The following is a 14,741-nucleotide window of genomic DNA, read 5'->3' as shown; positions in this document are numbered from 1 at the left end:
CTCCGTCCGGCCTGTTGCGGGCGCTAGGCCGGCCCGTTGCGCGGGAGCGGGGACAGCGAGGGCGTACGGACGCGCAATGGGCTCATTGCTCGACCGAACTTGAAGCGCGCCACAGACACAGAAGGGCACACCGTCTCTTCAAACACAGTCAGGGTAGTCTCGACTGTTACATACCATTACTCGGGAGCAGCGACGCTGCCCTCTGTAGCAGGACGCGACTTCAGATCGCATTGAACTTGAGTCCTGAGTCTCTCGGGAAGCCCCAGCTTACCGGATCTGGTCTAGGAGTTCAGGACAAGGACAAATGGCGGGCTTCCGGCCGCTAAACCTAGTGCGGCCGTTCCTCTCGGTGCTGCCCGATGTGCAGCAAGCCGACCGGCGCGTTCCCTTCAGGGAGAAGTTCCTCTACACCGCGGTTACGCTGTTCATCTTCCTGGTCTGCTCTCAGCTGCCTCTTTATGGCATCAAGACCAACAGCAGCAGCGACCCCTTTTACTGGGTCCGTGTTATCATGGCGTCCAACCGCGGCACCTGTATGGAGCTCGGTATTAGTCCCATCGTCACCTCCGGCCTGGTTATGCAGCTGCTTGCTGGTTCCAAGATTATCGACGTCGACAACAGCGTGAAGGCGGACCGCGAGCTGCTGAACGGCGCGCAGAAGCTGCTCGGCGTGCTGATCACCATTGGCGAGGCTGTCGCTTATGTTGTCTCCGGCATGTATGGCGACGTGCGTGAGCTGGGCGCTGTCAACGCTATTCTGATTATTACTCAGCTGTTCATGGCTGGCATCATCGTCATCTGCCTTGATGAGCTGCTGCAGAAGGGCTACGGCCTGGGCTCGGGTATCTCCCTCTTCATCGCCACCAACATCTGCGAGTCCATCATCTGGAAGGCGTTCAGCCCCTACACCATCACTGGCCCCCGCGGTGCTGAGTTCGAGGGTGCCATCATCGCCATGTTCCACCTCCTCATCACCCGGTCCGATAAGGTAAGGGGAAACGCGAGGGGTAACAGGTTGCAGGGCGTGGCCCAGCGTGCCCGCCCGCCAAGTGGCTTGTTTCATGCTATGTAACCCGTTGCGCGGCGGGGAAACCGGAGGGGCAATAGTCTGCGCCCGGGTATTTGGTCCCGGCTGCTGTACCCCCCTGCTACAGCCCTCGTGTCTAAATCACGTCCCGCCCAACTTCCCTTGCCTCTTGTGTGCAGGTCCGCGGCCTGAAGGAGGCTTTCTACCGCACTAACCTGCCCAACATGACCAACCTGATGGCCACCATCCTCATCTTCCTGGTGGTCATCTACTTCCAGGGCTTCCGCGTCGACCTGCCCGTGCGCAACAAGCGCGCCCGCGGCCAGCAGGGCAACTACCCCATCAAGCTGTTCTACACCAGCAACATGCCCATCATCCTGCAGTCCGCCCTGGTGTCCAACTTGTACTTCATCTCCCAGCTGCTGTACAAGCGCTACGGCGGCAACATGCTGGTGCAGCTGCTGGGCCGCTGGCAGCAGACCGAGTACGGTGGCGGCCAGATGATCCCCGTGGGCGGCCTGGTGTACTACATCTCGCCCCCCAGCAGCCTGACCGAGGTGGCGCAAAACCCGCTGCACGCGCTGTTCTACGTGACCTTCATGCTCACTGCCTGCGCGCTGTTCTCCAAGACCTGGATTGAGGTGTCGGGCAGCAGCGCCAGCGACGTCGCCAAGCAGCTGAAGGAGCAGCAGATGTTCATCCAGGGCCACCGCGACACCACCGCCTCCCTGAAGAAGGAGCTGAACCGCTACATCCCCATTGCCGCGGCCTTCGGCGGCATGTGCATCGGCGCTCTGACCATCGTGGCCGACTTCATGGGCGCCATTGGCTCGGGCACCGGTATCCTGCTGGCTGTGACCATCATTTACCAGTACTTCGAGACGTACGAGAAGGAGAAGGCCCAGGTGCGTTTGTTTCCTTGATGTCGGGGACGACCAACTTGGCGGGGTGCGCGTGGGTTCTATGGGGTCTAAACTATGGGTCTAAACTATGCATGGGGGTTACGATGGTGGTTGCATCAAGCGTGATGCCGTTGCATTTGCAGCTTGTCGGCTGTTGGCGTTCAGCTGACGCAACGTACCGCACATTGTGCTGACGTCTGTCCCTCGTTTGCTTCCCTCTCCTCAGGCGCCTGGCTCTCTCTTTTAAGCTTCTTTCCGGACTGCTGCCCCACGCTTTGGCGCACCTGATGACGGGAGCCGCGACGCTGCACGCGGAGAGCGGCTGACGCCAGGTGGCGAGGTGGTGGTGTCACTAGACGCGGGGGCGTGCGGGGCAGTCAGCGTGCGAGGAATGTTGCAAATGGGGCAAGGAAAGAGCGGTGCTGCCAGCGCTCTGTATCTTGCGCCTGTATGGCCGCATGGTTACCTGTGGCGGACCTCGAGGTGACTGACCTCTTAGTTGCACGTGACTGATGTAGCTATGGCAGGCGGTTCCTGCTGCTGCGACAGAGGTTTGGACATACTGACGACCATGACCAACCAAACTAGGTTTTGACTCCAGACAGTGTAGCGTGCGTGGCAGTAAAGGACCCGCCGAAATGGGCCGGTCTGCAGAAATTACTTTTCGTGTGGGTGTGTGTGGTGTCGTGAGTGCAACAGAAAGGGCGCCAACGTCGCCTTCTCCCACTTGTTTGGGTAATAGTGGGAGCAGCATGGGTAGCAGGCTGTAGACCTGATTAATTCCAGGTGCCATCGATGATTCGGAGGCTAGCAGAATAGACACACATCGAAAGGGCTTCTCACATGAAGCCCATAACTAGATGAAGCGGAGGCAAGCGAGTGCACTGTGATTGGAGGGTGCATCGTGATGTGGGCATGCATGTAATGCTTTCCTCAAGATACCTGCTTGTCAGGGTTTCCCTTGCTGCGTGTCAAGTTCTATGATGCCGCGGTCTCTGGTGGGAGTCTCTCTGCAACAACGGGAGCCAGCCCAACAGACTGCATCACACAACCATTCCGACAATACGTCGGCAAGTACTCGCAGCAGGAGCTCACACTGGCCTTCGTTTCGGCCAGGCATAATGTACATTCTCCCCCAGTGTTGCCACTACCGTACCGGTATTCTGTCACATCCTGCTGTCACGCCGACCAGCCACATCAGCACTCAGAAGCGCTCATCGGGATCACTTTGGGGCCCACTTCGACCTGTACTCGCTCTTTCTTTTGCTGCAGTCAATCACCGTGCATGCATCCCGGCATCGACACGACGCAATCGCGCCATTGCTTGAACTCTCGCACTCCGCGCTACAGCTTGCACAGCTGCGCCGCCGGCATGGGTGGCGCGGGCCCGGCGCTGGGCGCGGGCAGCAGCAGCTGCGGCCCGATCTGCTGCACGCTGCTGCAGCCTGCCAGCGCCATGGACAGCTCAATCTCGCTGCGCAGCAGCTGCAGTACGCGCTCCACGCCCGCCTGCCCGCCCACTGCCAGCCCGTATAGCACCGGCCGCCCCAACAGAACGCCCGACGCACCCAGCGCCAGCGCCTGCAGGTGGCAAGCAGGAAACGGTACTTTCAACACCGGCACGATATCCATAACGTCACACCGTGGCAGTGTCACACAGCTGCACTTGGTTTGCAGGCATCATTCCATCCTGCCGGGCTACCAGACAGACTTGCCGCAAAAACACGCACGCCGCCGCCACACCTTGATGACGTCCGTCCCCCGCCGCACGCCGCCGTCCACCAGGACCGGTATTGAGCTGCCGCAGCCGCGCACCGCCGCCACCACCGCCGGCAGCATGTGCAGCCCGCTGGGCGCGTAGTCCAGCTGGCGTCCACCTGCGCAGCGCGTCGCATCGTCGGTACCCCAACCAGACTGCAGCAGTCCCCTATGCCTAACGGCTGCAGCAGGCCCGGGCTCTGACACCTGAGTGTCATGGAGCTGTGTTTAATGCGCCAAACAAAAACGTGCAAAGGCCGCAACGATAGAACCCGGAGCCTACCATGGTTGCTGACCACGATGCCGTCCACGCCGTACTGCACCGCCAGCTCGGCGTCCGCGGGCGACAGCAGGCCCTGGCATGTCGGAAGGGTTTGTAGGATCCGGGGAGACGCTTGTAAGGATTACGCACGCGTGCGGCACTGCAGATCGGGTCGTGTACCGCACCATGCGGATGGCTCCTAGCTTTTTTTGAAGCAACGGCCGCGGCTCGCACCTTCACGATGATGGGCAGTTTGGTGACGCCGCGCAGCCAGGGAATGAACTCCCACGTGAGCGAGTCGTCCACCTCTGTGTGCGTATGTTTGTGTAAACGGCAGCGTGCGATTACGGTCCGTCAACATGGTGTACGGCTGGGCTATGCGCTTGGTTCGGGGCCAAGCTGCTGCTCCACTGTGCCGCTGTTGCTTCACTCCTCCGGGCCGCGCCGCACCTGACGTGAACAACTTCATCAGCCCCGAGCCGTCCTGGCTGTCCCGCGCCTGCAAGACAGCGGGTCCTCAGGTGCTGAGCGAGATAAGGTAACAGGCCGGGCCGTGCAAGGAAGTACCGTCCATTCGCTCCATGCTGCAGCCACCCAGCACACACAGTCGCACACAGGCCACTCGCCCCCTGGCCCCCCACCTGCACCGTGGAGGCCGAGGACAGGTACTCCAGGTTGCGCAGCGCCAGACCCGGCGGCAGCGTGAACCTGTGCGCCCCGTGTCAGGATTTGTCTGTGTCAGAATGCGGCCGGTGACCCCGAACGAGAGAACACTTCGCCACCACCAGCGGTCCGGCTGGATGCGCAAGCCGGTGCGCTCCCGCCGCCCCAGCAGCACTCCAGCAGCACTACTCCGCAACTGCCACGCTCACTTGTTGCGCGCGTCCGCCTCCCGGTTGCCCAGCCGCTGCGCGTCCACCGTCACCATGAGCGCCTTGAAGCCGCGCGACTCCGCCTCCGTCACCCACCGCCGCACCACCTCCCGGTTCCTGAAGGCAGCGTGTCACGGTGATGCTTTGGGCGGTAGTTCCTGGCGGCGTGACCTGCATTTGCCCCACTGGAGGTCCGAAACAGTGCCTGTGGCTTGTCGGGCGTCTCACGAGCTCCGACCGAGTCAAGCCACACCGTATATTGGCCCAGCCGCACCGGGCGTGAGGGCGCACTGCCCACCTGATGACGTAGAGCTGGAAGATACGGTTGTCGTGCCCCGTCTCCTGGATCTCCTGCAGCGAAGACGTCGCGACGGTGGAGAAGGTGAAGGGCACGCCGGCGGCGGCAGCGGCGCGGCAGGTGGCCACCTCCCGGCCCGGGTGCGCCAGGCCGTGCATGGCCATGGGCGCCACCCACACCGGCATGGAGGAGCGGATGCCTGCGGCAGCGGGGTTTGGGGGTTTGGGGTGCGGTGAGGGTGCATGCAAAGGGCGGAAAGCTTGCAGGTGGGGTGCGGAGAGGGTGGCGGGCAGGCGCGGAGCGGCGCGGTGTTTCGGTGGAGTGGGACGAAGAGCAAGAGCATGACCCAAGTGGCGGCGGCGACAAGACACGTCCAGGTCCCCTGGTCGCAGGATGCTGTCCGTGGCTTTATAAGCTCAGAATATGTAGTGCGGCGCCAGTTCAACTACGGTAGTATGAGCCGCAGGAAGCGAGCTGCACAGCCACCGAACCCACCAAACCCACCAAAGAGCTCGTGGCTGGTGTCTACGCGGCTGACGTTGCGCAGCATGCGCGGCAGCAGCAGGTACCGCGAGAAGCAGCTGCGGTTCTCGCCGACTGCAAGGGCAGGACATACGGCGTTGGCACGGCAGATTGACAGCTCGCGGCCTGCAGTGATGTGCTGTGAGCGGCCACGCGCTACGGCGATACTCAAGCACTGAAGGCTCACAGACGGGCAGCTGCAGCGCAGGCGGTAAAGGATACCACCCAACAAAGTTGCCTACCCGTGTAGCAGGTGTCACTGCCAGTGCTGTAATAGTCAAACGCCATTTTGGGCATAACCTGCATGCCGGCACCGACGACAAAGGCAGGCAGGCGGCAAGCAGGCAGGCGGCAAGCAGGCAGGCGGCAAGCAGGCAGGCTGCGGGTCGGCACGGTGTGTTTTGCACGGGCTCCAAAGCTCCAGCGGCCCCCTTAGTGAGGCACGGACCTTTTTAGCCTCTTCCTCCACCTCCTCCAAATTCAGGAAGCTTAGGTCTGCCATGGTTCGCGAGAAGGCGCGAGTGGATTTTGCTGATAGGTTCTATCTGGAGCGCCCAGAAGTCACAGTTGATGCATGTGTGCGAGTCAGGATCGATTGGACAGTGTTTGATTGTCAAACACACACGCGCAGGCCAATGCTTAATCAGAAACCTCATGCAAAGTTTCTATGCACAAGGTAGCCTTTCCGTCTCGACTGGAGCTTGATATTTAGATAGATTGATGCAAATATGCCTCAAGTGCGGCCATAAATACCTAGAGAACAAGGATTTTGCGTTCCCAGCACGCGCACCACGACTCCACAAGGCGCTTGAAGCTTGAGTACTTTGACAGGTTACTTGCTGGATCCTGATTCTACCTTCATGATAGTGTCTGTGAAGAGCTCGTTCTGCTAGTCGACGTAAGGCTGGGCCGGCCTTCGGCCCGAAGGCGCAGAGCGCAATAAAACACAAGGAGTCTTCCATATGGTGCGATTGAAACAATATCAGGCCTGTTTCGTTGTGTGTTTGCGGCAGCGAATCCTCGCCTTCTCTTGCTCTCTTGCTCCTGATTTATCGTGATCGTGCTCTTGTATTCTCACGATGCAGGTCAAGGAGGAGGACGAAGCGGTGCGTGGCGAAGGGGTCTGCGCTGCTGGCTCCGTGACTCGACCCTACCCCTGGCTCCGCGCACCCCCGCTGGAAGGGGCAGGCAGCTTGCCTGCAACTTCAAAATTTAGGGTGCAAGAAGGGAGGGGCCATGTTGCTGAAGCTTGCACAACCTGTTCCTTTCAGCGCGAGCGCCCAAGCTCCTTGACTGATCTGCCCAAGGGCACGCCACTACGCAGTGCCTCCCTACACCTGCTGCCCGGTCCTCGGTTCTCCCCTTCTGCTCTCCTCTCCCCACAGCCCCCGCAGCTGGTATACTCGGATGAGGAGGACACAGACGGGGACCTACCGGCGTTGGCCACGGATGAGGACGACAGCGACCGCGATCATGGCGGCCCCGCCGGCAGCAGTGGCGGCCAGCGCGCCGGCGCCGCCGCGCCCCCTCCCGCCAATGTGGGTTGGGGTTGCACGGGTTGGCTCGGGCCGCAACAGCTGAGGCCGCGCTCGGAGTGCTGGGGGTTGGGAACTGCTGGGGGTTGGGAGGCTGCCGGGGCCGGGGGCTGCTGTGGGGTGGCGGCGCGGCGCGCCAGCATCAGAGGCTGCCGCGGGGGCGGGTCATACCGTAATGAGCCGGTCGCCTAGGTGGTGGGGGGGGGGGGGGCTGCCAGCTGCCGCCCGGCCAGTCCCTACATCCTCGGGGCCCGCGAATGCAGGGGCCCGCCGAGGTCGGGGCGCGCCAACAGCTGCTGTGCGTGTTGCCAGGGGCACGGCGGGGAGCAGCTCCTGGCTCCCCGCCGTGCCGCAGCCTGGCCGGGGGTCCCTGTGCAGCGCGCGCTGCTGCCGTCCAGCCCCCGGCCGCGGCCCTCTCCGCGCCCCCTGCCCCCCTGACCCTCACACCGCCCCGCGCTGCGCATTGCGGTCCATCACCGCCGCCGTCTGGCTTAGCCCTGCCCTGCCCTGCCTTGCCTCGCCCACTGCCGCCTCCGCCCACCGCCCGATCTTCTGCAGGGTGCCGCTCGTGCCGGCAATCGCGCGGTCGTGGAGGAGCTGACCGATGATGAAGAAGAGGACGACGACGAGCATGATGATGGGGATGAGGACGAAGATAATGACATTCTGTCGGATGATGAGGACTACGAGGCCGATGATGATGATGATGACGACGATGATAACGACGATGAGGATTACGAGGAGGACGCGGGCAGGAACGCCGCCCTGTACGCCTACACCGCGCCTGCCGCATTCCCCAACGGCGTCTTTGCTACTGGCGACACTGGCGGCGCGGAGGAGGGGGTGGAGGATGAGGAGGAGATGCCGGGGCTGGTGTATTCGGATGATGACGAGCAGGACCGCCGCCGTGCAGCCGCCGCGTCGTTTGTGGCGCGCGGCGGCGCCGCCAGCAGCGCGGCGGGCAAGCCGCCGGGTTCGGGGCTGCGGCCGGGTGAGACGTGCGTGCGCGGGGGCGTGTGTGTGTGGGCGTGGTGAACAAGCACAACGGGAAAAGGGCGGGCTTGTACGGGCCGTGGGCCGTGGGCCGTCGGGACGCTGTCCCAGTGCCGCGTGCACAGGATTACGGTGGCAGGTGGGCTGACGTGGCGGCTGAGCGCCGGCAGCGGTCCAGGAATGTGCGAAGCTACCCACAGGCTGCCGGCGGGACCCGGCTGCACCAACACGCCGCTCGCGCCAGCTGGACACAGCTCCTTCTCGACAACCAGCTGGCCATCTGGCATTCTTGACAATCTGGCTGCCGCATGTTCCGCAGGCTTTCTGAACGCCAGCCCCAGCAAACCGGCTGCCGTGGACGGCAGCTACCGCAACGCCGGCGTGGGCGCGCGGGAGGCGGTGCGGCCGCCAGGCGCCAGGGCGGCGGGGGCCGGCGGCGGCGCAGGCGGCCGGGAGCAGCAGCCCCACAATGCAGGTGTGTGGCAGCGGGTGCGGCTGCGGGGCCACCCACAGGGGTTGGCCGCCCTGCCACCCCCAGACCTTACAGGGTTTACCTCTCGCCTTTCTACTACGGCCACCCCATACATGCCTACCTGCCTGCCTACCTGCCTGCCTGCCGGCTGCCCGTTGCTGCCCCCACAGGCGCCGGACCAGAGGATGATGACGAGGACAGTGACAGCGACGTGCCGCCCCTGGCGCCGCCCAGTGACGCCAGCGACGAGGAGGGCGGGGCGGCCGGCGGCGGCCGGCAGGAGCAGCCGTGGCAGCAGCAGGAGCGGGAGGCGCGCGAGAAGGCGGCGGCAAAGGAGGCGAGCGAGCGGCGGGCGGCCAAGAAGGCGGCGGCGGCCAAGAAGGCGGCGGCAGAGGCCAAGGTGGGGTTGGGGTTGGGGATGAGGTGGGGTTGATTAAAGTGAGGGTGAGGTGGGGTGCAGGTGGGGCGCGGAGGCGCGGAGGGTTGGGTAAACACGTGGGGGGATATTTACGCGCGCCCCCGCTCACCAGACCTCGCGCCGTACTTTGTACTCCGCCCACGCACCTGCCTACCTGCACATGTCCGCAACTGACTGCCCCGCCCCCATACACATACACATATACACACACATCCTTGTAACACACGTACACACACACACACACACATCCTTGCTGCAGCAGCAGGAGAAGGCCAAGCGCAGCAAGAAGGGCGGCGGCGCGCCCGAGCCCGCGCCCGAGGCTGTGGTGTACACGCGCGCCGACTTCGCCAACGACGACGCCTGGCAACAGTACCTGGCCAAGTGGGTGCGGGGGCTGCGGGCTAGGGGCCGGGGTGGGCTGGTTGGGGGCTAGGGGGCTGGGGGGGGGTAGATACCAGCCCAAACTGAACTAAACCCAATGCAATCCTGGGGGCAAGCCTGTCATGAACAATGGGTGATCCGCGTGACCGGACATCGGCCCGCGGGATGAGGCCTTCCGCTTTGCCCGTGCCGCCCTAGAGCCTTGTTAGTCGTGTGTGCATGTGCGTGCATGTACGGTATTGATAGTTGATGGCCAAGTGCTGAAGTATCGCCCGCATGCGCGTCGTCATCTGTTGCACGCAGGGAGGAGGAGGAGCGGCAGCGGCGCCGCCGCGAGCTGGGCCTGATCGAGGACGACGGCCGCGGCGGTGGCGCCGACCAGCCGCTGGGCTACTGCTGCCTGCGGCCAGGCAACGAGACGGAGCTGCTGTGCGACGAGCCGCGGTTCCGGGTGCGGGGTGAGTGCAGGGCGGAGAACGGGAGAGAAGCGGGGGGTTTTATAAATACCAGCCCAAACTAAACTAAAACCAACGAAAACGAGCGGAGCACAGGCAGAGAAGGAGGATAGAGAAGATGGGGCGGGTGCGAAACAGGGTGCGAAGGGGCTGCCGCCCAACTAACTGCTGCCGCCGTCCTCCCGGCGCATCTACCGCTGCGCCGTGCTCGTGCCCGGCTCCACTCGCGCCGTGGCCCCAGCACCCCCCGTGTCCGCAACACTGCCTCTCGGCTCCGCTCCCGCCGGTCATGGCCCCAGTCCCCGCCGCCACCTTGTGCCGCCGCCGCTTTGACGTACCTGCTCCAGCAACTCGCAGTGCATAGCTCCAGCGTATTGTCGCTTTGGCAACCCCCCGCCACATCCCCCCTTCAATCCCCGGCAACCACTCCGTTTCCCACATGAACAACTACAACCCCCGCCCCCAATTCCAATCTTTGCCACCCCCCAGAGAACCAGAAGCGCTACTGCGTGCACTGCACCCGCGGCTGCGTGCTGCTGTTCCACGACAAGTGCTGGCGGCCCTTCCTGGAGGGCGTGGGCGGGCTGCGGGCGGCGGGCGGGGAGGAGTTCGACCGCACCTTCAAGGCCACCGGCAAGGACGTGAGTGCAGTTGTGTGCGGCGCCCGTGTGGGGAGAGGGGTTGAGCACCGTGGGGGTTGAGGGGTTCGGGTGGGGTTGGAGATACCAGCCCGAACAAAGCCGAACCCGATGCAAAAGGGCGAGGATGGGGCTGTCGGGCGCTGTGGCTCGTTTGAAGCCAGGAAGGCCTGGACAGCTGTGGGCACGGCACGGGTGGGGTGGTGCGGGGGGATGCAGCAGCAACCAGAGGCCCGTGGGTGCCGTACCTGCGCACGCCGTGCAGCGCGTGTCGGGTTTGGCGTCGCAGCCGGTCACCCCGCCACTTCGCCGCGCCGTCGCCTCCCACCCCCTGGCTACAACTTAACTTCTTCTCAATTCATCAGGCATGCACCCCCTCCCTCCCTGCCTTTCAGGGCAAGCCCAAGCTGCACCGCTGCCTGACGGACTGCTGCGACGGCCACATCAGCCGTGTGTACATCCACCAGGGCCAGGAGGGGCACGGAGCCGGCAAGGTGGGGGCCGGCGGGGCGTGCAGGGCGGATGGGTGGGCCATGGCCGGGGCAAACACGGCAGCCAGGTGTGCCACAGCATGTTTGGCTGATGGCGCCCAACCGCGGGTGGCCTCGTTCCCCTGCCGCTCGCCTCCACTCCTGACCGCTCCCGCTTCCAGCCGCTGTTGACCATCAACTCCCGCCTCCACCCTCGCGCCTGCTATACTACTGTGCCTGGCTACGCCTTCACTGTAAAGTGAATAATCATGCATGTAACCCTCCCTCGCTCGCTCCCCCGCCACTCAGACTCTGTTCCACTACGACGTGTACACAATGGACGCCGCCACCCGCCAGCTGGCGGCGGCGGTGGAGGCGGCCGGGCGGCGCAAGCGACCGCAGGTGCGTCAGTGTCGTGTGACCGTGTGGTGCCGTGTCGTGTTTTGTGTCGCGCCTCACATTGCAAGCAAGCAAGTGGCGGTCAAGCCACCAAGTGGTCACCCCACGCCCCATGTCACATGTCGTGTCATGCTCCATGCCGTGTGTCTCGCCGCCACACAGACCGACGCGCCTGGGTCGGCGGCAGGCCAGCAGCCGTCGCAGCAGGGGCAGCAGCACGCGTCGAAGAAGTCCCGCAAGGGTGCGGCGGCGGCAGCAGCAGCGGCCGTCAAGGGCGCGGCAGCGGCGGCAGGAGCGGCTGCGGCTGCGGCGGCGGCGGCAGCAGCAGCGGCGGCGACGGCAGCGGCAACAGCGGCGGGGCAGGGCCAGGCGGCCGGCGCCGGCGCTGCGGTGGCGAAGGGCGGCAAGGGGGCCAAAGGCGGCAAGGCGGAGGAGGCGACAGCGGCGGCGGCAAGTGGGTCGGGCGCGGCTGCAGGCGCTGCTGCCCCCACCGAGCCTGCCAAGCCGCGCGGGATCAGCATTGTGAACCGCGCCAAGATCGTGGCTCGCGGTAAGCTGCTCGTGCTTATTTCCTTGTCGGTTAACAAATAAGGGGGCATAGCATATCTGCGTTTGCAGCAGCTTGCTAGCTGAGCGGACATTTCGCTCGGACTTTTGGCGGGGCTCGGGGCGTTTGCCGACCACTATGATGTGGCCTGTGCCGGCTTGGGTTCTCAACATGCTCGGCACGCCTGATGCACCCAGAGCAACCTCACTGGCGGAACCGCATATAAACGCGCTTATCGCAGAAGAGCCAGAGCAGCTCGCCAGCTCGGCCTCGCCACCGCGGCTGCCGCCCGATGACTCGATGTTGAAGCCGCTGAAACGCGCGGCTGCGGAGGAGGCGGAGCCAGCTGCGCCCGCGCCCGCGCCCGGCACGGCCGGAGAGGCGTCTGCTGCAAACACCGGCGAGGTATGCAACTACAGACTTGTCAGTTCCCGTGCCCCTGCGTATGCCTTTGGGTCCTGTCAGCGCTGTAGTTCAACCCACTTCGCACGCAGTAATTGTCGGGTCGGTCTTAGCTGTCTTAGCTGTCTTTGCGGCTGCGTTGCGCTTGCTTCGCAGGGTGAGGATGGCGCCGCGGAGGACATGGAGGGGGTGGCCGCGGCGCCGCTGGCAGGCGGCTCCCAGAGCCACGCCCAGGCCGCTAAGAAGAAGAAGAAGGGCATCACCCTCCATCTCGACATGTTCCAAGCAGCTTCAGGAGGAGGAGGAGGCGGCGGCGGCAGCACCAGCGCCGGCGTGGCGGCGGCCACCGCCGCTATGGCGGCAGAGAGCGACGAAGCGGCGCGTGCGGCGCGCGTGGCTCGGCGCGAGGCGGGTCGTGAGCGGGCGCAGCAGGCGCGGCGCGCGATCGCGGAGGCGATGCAGGCGGCGGCGGCGGCCGCGGAGGCGCCGCGCATGTACGAGTTTCCGCCGCTGGAGGCCGCGGCGGAGGGCGGCGGCGGCGGGACTGGGCGGCGGGGCCAGGCGGAGGCGTCGGTGCGGGACTATGTGGCTGAGGCGCTTGCCAAGATGAAGCTATGTGAGTCGGGGCCGCGGGGCTCCATGCTTACACTGACGACAATCCCTCACCGTTTACCTCACGAACCCGTTCACGCCGCGTGCCTGCCTCCCTCTGCTACCATCTGACCTGCGAAGCTTGCGGCGAAGTCCAGCGCACATGCCGCCGCACCTACCAGCACCGTCTTGGCCGCCCCACCGTCTTGGCCGCCCTCACCCTCAGCCCCTCGCCCTGCTCCTGCACACGCAGCCCTGAATGAGGGCGGCTGTACGCGCTTCCTGCTGCTGGAGTGCCTGGACGTCAAGTCGCTGGACGAGGCGCCGCCGCCGCTGCTGCCGCCCGCGCTGGCGGCGCTGGGCGGCGGCGGCGGCGCGCACGGCGGCACGTGGCGGCAGCTGCTGGCGCTGCTGGGGGAGTACGGGCAGGTGCTGCAGCTGCACGTGTTCGGGGAGCAGGCGGCGGCGGCGGTGGAGATGCTGACGGTGCGTGGCGTGGCGTGTATCGCAGGAGGGAGGGGGGAGCAGGGGCGGGAGCACGGGCGGGAGCAGGGGCGGCGGTGGGGGCTGCCAGCCGTCCTGGGCCGGCTAGGAGGGCTAGCAAACAATTTCAAACTTTGCCAACAACCCAAATCGCTCTTCTTGCCTGTTTGTTTCAGCATCTCGACTGCCTCGCCTGCTCATTCCAACCCGATTCCTGCCCCGCGCCCCTTTCCTCCCTCTCGGCCCTCCACCCCCCCAGAAAGGGGAGGCCGTGCTGGCTGCCATGTCGCTGGCCAAGCGGCCGCTGGGTCGGCGCGGGCTGAGGCTGGAGGTGTGCTACCTGGTGGACTTCCCCACCGAGCAGGTGGGCGGCGGGGCTGAGGAGGGGCGGGGGAGGAGGGAGGAGGGAGGAGGGAGGAGGAAATAACGAGGAGGAAAAGGAGGAGAAGGTTGAGGAGGAGGTGGCGAGGGAGAGCGGGACAGGGTAGCCGTGCGTGGAAGACGGAGTGGGAAGATGCAATCCCTGGAATACGGAAAAGTTAGGCCCCAATCCTGTCCACTCGAACCCTCAGGTCCTTGCTCGCTATCTGCCGGAGGACGTCCTGGAGGAGGAGGGCGAGGGCGAGGGCGAGGAGGGCGTGTGGGCGGATGAGGGCGAGGACGACGGCACGTACGGCTACTACGACGAAGCCGCGTACGGCGCCTTTGGCGGAGGGCCGCAATTCCAGGGCTACCCCCAGTTCTACCAGCACCCGCAGCAACAGCAGAAGCGGAGCCCGGCGAAGCTCACGCCCACCGCGGCGCCGTTCGTGCCCGGCGGCCTCCCGCCGGTGTCCTCCAAGCCCCTGTCGGCGATCAACCCGGCAGCAGTGGCGGAGTTTGTGCCCGGCACGGCCGCGGCGGCGGCGGCGGCGGCGGCGGCCGCCGCGGCCTCGGCGGCGGCGGTGCGCGAGCGAGCGCCGCTGTTCGCCACGGCGGCGCCGGCGCCTGTGAAGAAGATCCTCACCATCAAGGACCCCACCACAGGAGTGGCGGCGCCCGCCACAGAGATTGCGGCTGCGGCTGCGGCAGCCGCGGCGGGTGGGGCTGGGGCTGGCACGGGGGCTTCTGGCTCGGTGGCGGCATCCGGCTCGGGTGCGGCTGGCGAGGAGAAGCCCAAGGTGTGTGTGGGGGGGTCGGGGGGTGGGGGGTGGGGTGGTGTGTGTGTGTGGGGGGGGGGGTTAAGTGTAAGTGTAAGTGTAAGTGTAAGTTTGTGTGTAAGAGTGTGTGTAAAGTGTGTGTGTAAGTGTAAGTGTAATTGTGTGTGTGTAAGTGTA

General features: G+C 65.1%; 3 protein-coding genes across 4 annotated transcripts in view; 2 read left to right on the top strand and 1 right to left on the bottom strand.

Annotated features, from left to right (window-relative positions):
* Positions 1 to 8: 8 nt before the first annotated feature.
* Positions 9 to 2,866, top strand: CHLRE_03g171350v5 (uncharacterized protein). The gene is made up of 3 exons (XM_001703259.2): positions 9 to 988; positions 1,207 to 1,932; positions 2,156 to 2,866. Exons 1-3 carry the CDS (start codon positions 305 to 307, stop codon positions 2,174 to 2,176), a joined length of 1,431 nt encoding a protein of 476 aa, XP_001703311.1. The 5' UTR covers positions 9 to 304; the 3' UTR covers positions 2,177 to 2,866.
* Positions 2,867 to 2,896: 30 nt separating this feature from the next.
* On the bottom strand, positions 2,897 to 6,228 carry CHLRE_03g171300v5 (uncharacterized protein). The gene is made up of 11 exons (XM_043060884.1): positions 6,090 to 6,228; positions 5,884 to 5,941; positions 5,624 to 5,716; positions 5,120 to 5,318; positions 4,822 to 4,938; positions 4,591 to 4,657; positions 4,400 to 4,448; positions 4,184 to 4,257; positions 3,971 to 4,043; positions 3,673 to 3,806; positions 2,897 to 3,510 (listed from the first exon to the last, which is right to left on the bottom strand). The coding sequence occupies exons 1-11, from the start codon at positions 6,141 to 6,143 to the stop codon at positions 3,274 to 3,276; spliced, it is 1,155 nt and encodes a 384-aa protein (XP_042926013.1). The 5' UTR covers positions 6,144 to 6,228; the 3' UTR covers positions 2,897 to 3,273.
* Positions 6,229 to 6,358: 130 nt separating this feature from the next.
* Positions 6,359 to 14,741, top strand: part of CHLRE_03g171250v5 (uncharacterized protein) — a 13,026-nt gene continuing 4,643 nt past the window's right edge. The window contains exons 1-17 of one of the 2 annotated variants that reach the window (XM_043060883.1): positions 6,359 to 6,606; positions 6,727 to 6,747; positions 7,027 to 7,179; positions 7,735 to 8,167; positions 8,489 to 8,644; positions 8,812 to 9,041; positions 9,322 to 9,440; positions 9,744 to 9,898; positions 10,385 to 10,536; positions 10,929 to 11,027; positions 11,313 to 11,405; positions 11,565 to 11,952; positions 12,191 to 12,354; positions 12,508 to 12,967; positions 13,196 to 13,428; positions 13,685 to 13,789; positions 13,998 to 14,585. In XM_043060883.1, the coding sequence (XP_042926011.1) occupies positions 6,604 to 6,606; positions 6,727 to 6,747; positions 7,027 to 7,179; positions 7,735 to 8,167; positions 8,489 to 8,644; positions 8,812 to 9,041; positions 9,322 to 9,440; positions 9,744 to 9,898; positions 10,385 to 10,536; positions 10,929 to 11,027; positions 11,313 to 11,405; positions 11,565 to 11,952; positions 12,191 to 12,354; positions 12,508 to 12,967; positions 13,196 to 13,428; positions 13,685 to 13,789; positions 13,998 to 14,585 (3,552 nt within the window). In that variant the 5' untranslated portion in view covers positions 6,359 to 6,603. Of the gene's footprint in view, positions 6,607 to 6,726; positions 6,748 to 7,026; positions 7,180 to 7,734; positions 8,168 to 8,488; positions 8,645 to 8,811; positions 9,042 to 9,318; positions 9,441 to 9,743; positions 9,899 to 10,384; positions 10,537 to 10,928; positions 11,028 to 11,312; positions 11,406 to 11,564; positions 11,953 to 12,190; positions 12,355 to 12,507; positions 12,968 to 13,195; positions 13,429 to 13,684; positions 13,790 to 13,997; positions 14,586 to 14,741 lie in introns of both variants that reach the window. The other variant, XM_043060882.1, reaches the window with a different exon arrangement.

The sequence above is a fragment of the Chlamydomonas reinhardtii genome, chromosome 3 (genome assembly GCF_000002595.2).
Source record: "Chlamydomonas reinhardtii strain CC-503 cw92 mt+ chromosome 3, whole genome shotgun sequence".
Lineage (NCBI taxonomy): Eukaryota > Viridiplantae > Chlorophyta > Chlorophyceae > Chlamydomonadales > Chlamydomonadaceae > Chlamydomonas > Chlamydomonas reinhardtii.
Note: the sequence above shows the minus strand (reverse complement) of the source record. Positions and strands in the feature narration are given on the sequence as shown.

What these genes read in the sequence shown, in the direction of transcription:
- CHLRE_03g171350v5 (XM_001703259.2), top strand. Translation starts at nt 305, where the DNA reads ATGGCGGGCTTCCGGCCGCTAAACCTAGTGCGGCCGTTCCTCTCGGTG. An exon ending in TCATCACCCGGTCCGATAAG is followed by an intron (nt 989 to 1,206) that starts GTAAGGGGAAAC and finishes TCTTGTGTGCAG; the next exon opens with GTCCGCGGCCTGAAGGAGGC. An exon ending in ACGAGAAGGAGAAGGCCCAG is followed by an intron (nt 1,933 to 2,155) that starts GTGCGTTTGTTT and finishes CCCTCTCCTCAG; the next exon opens with GCGCCTGGCTCTCTCTTTTA.
- CHLRE_03g171300v5 (XM_043060884.1), bottom strand. Translation starts at nt 6,143, where the DNA reads ATGGCAGACCTAAGCTTCCTGAATTTGGAGGAGGTGGAGGAAGAGGCT. An exon ending in GATGAAGTTGTTCACGTCAG is followed by an intron (nt 4,258 to 4,399) that starts GTGCGGCGCGGC and finishes ATACGCACACAG; the next exon opens with AGGTGGACGACTCGCTCACG. An exon ending in CATCGTGGTCAGCAACCATG is followed by an intron (nt 3,807 to 3,970) that starts GTAGGCTCCGGG and finishes CGCGCTGCGCAG; the next exon opens with GTGGACGCCAGCTGGACTAC.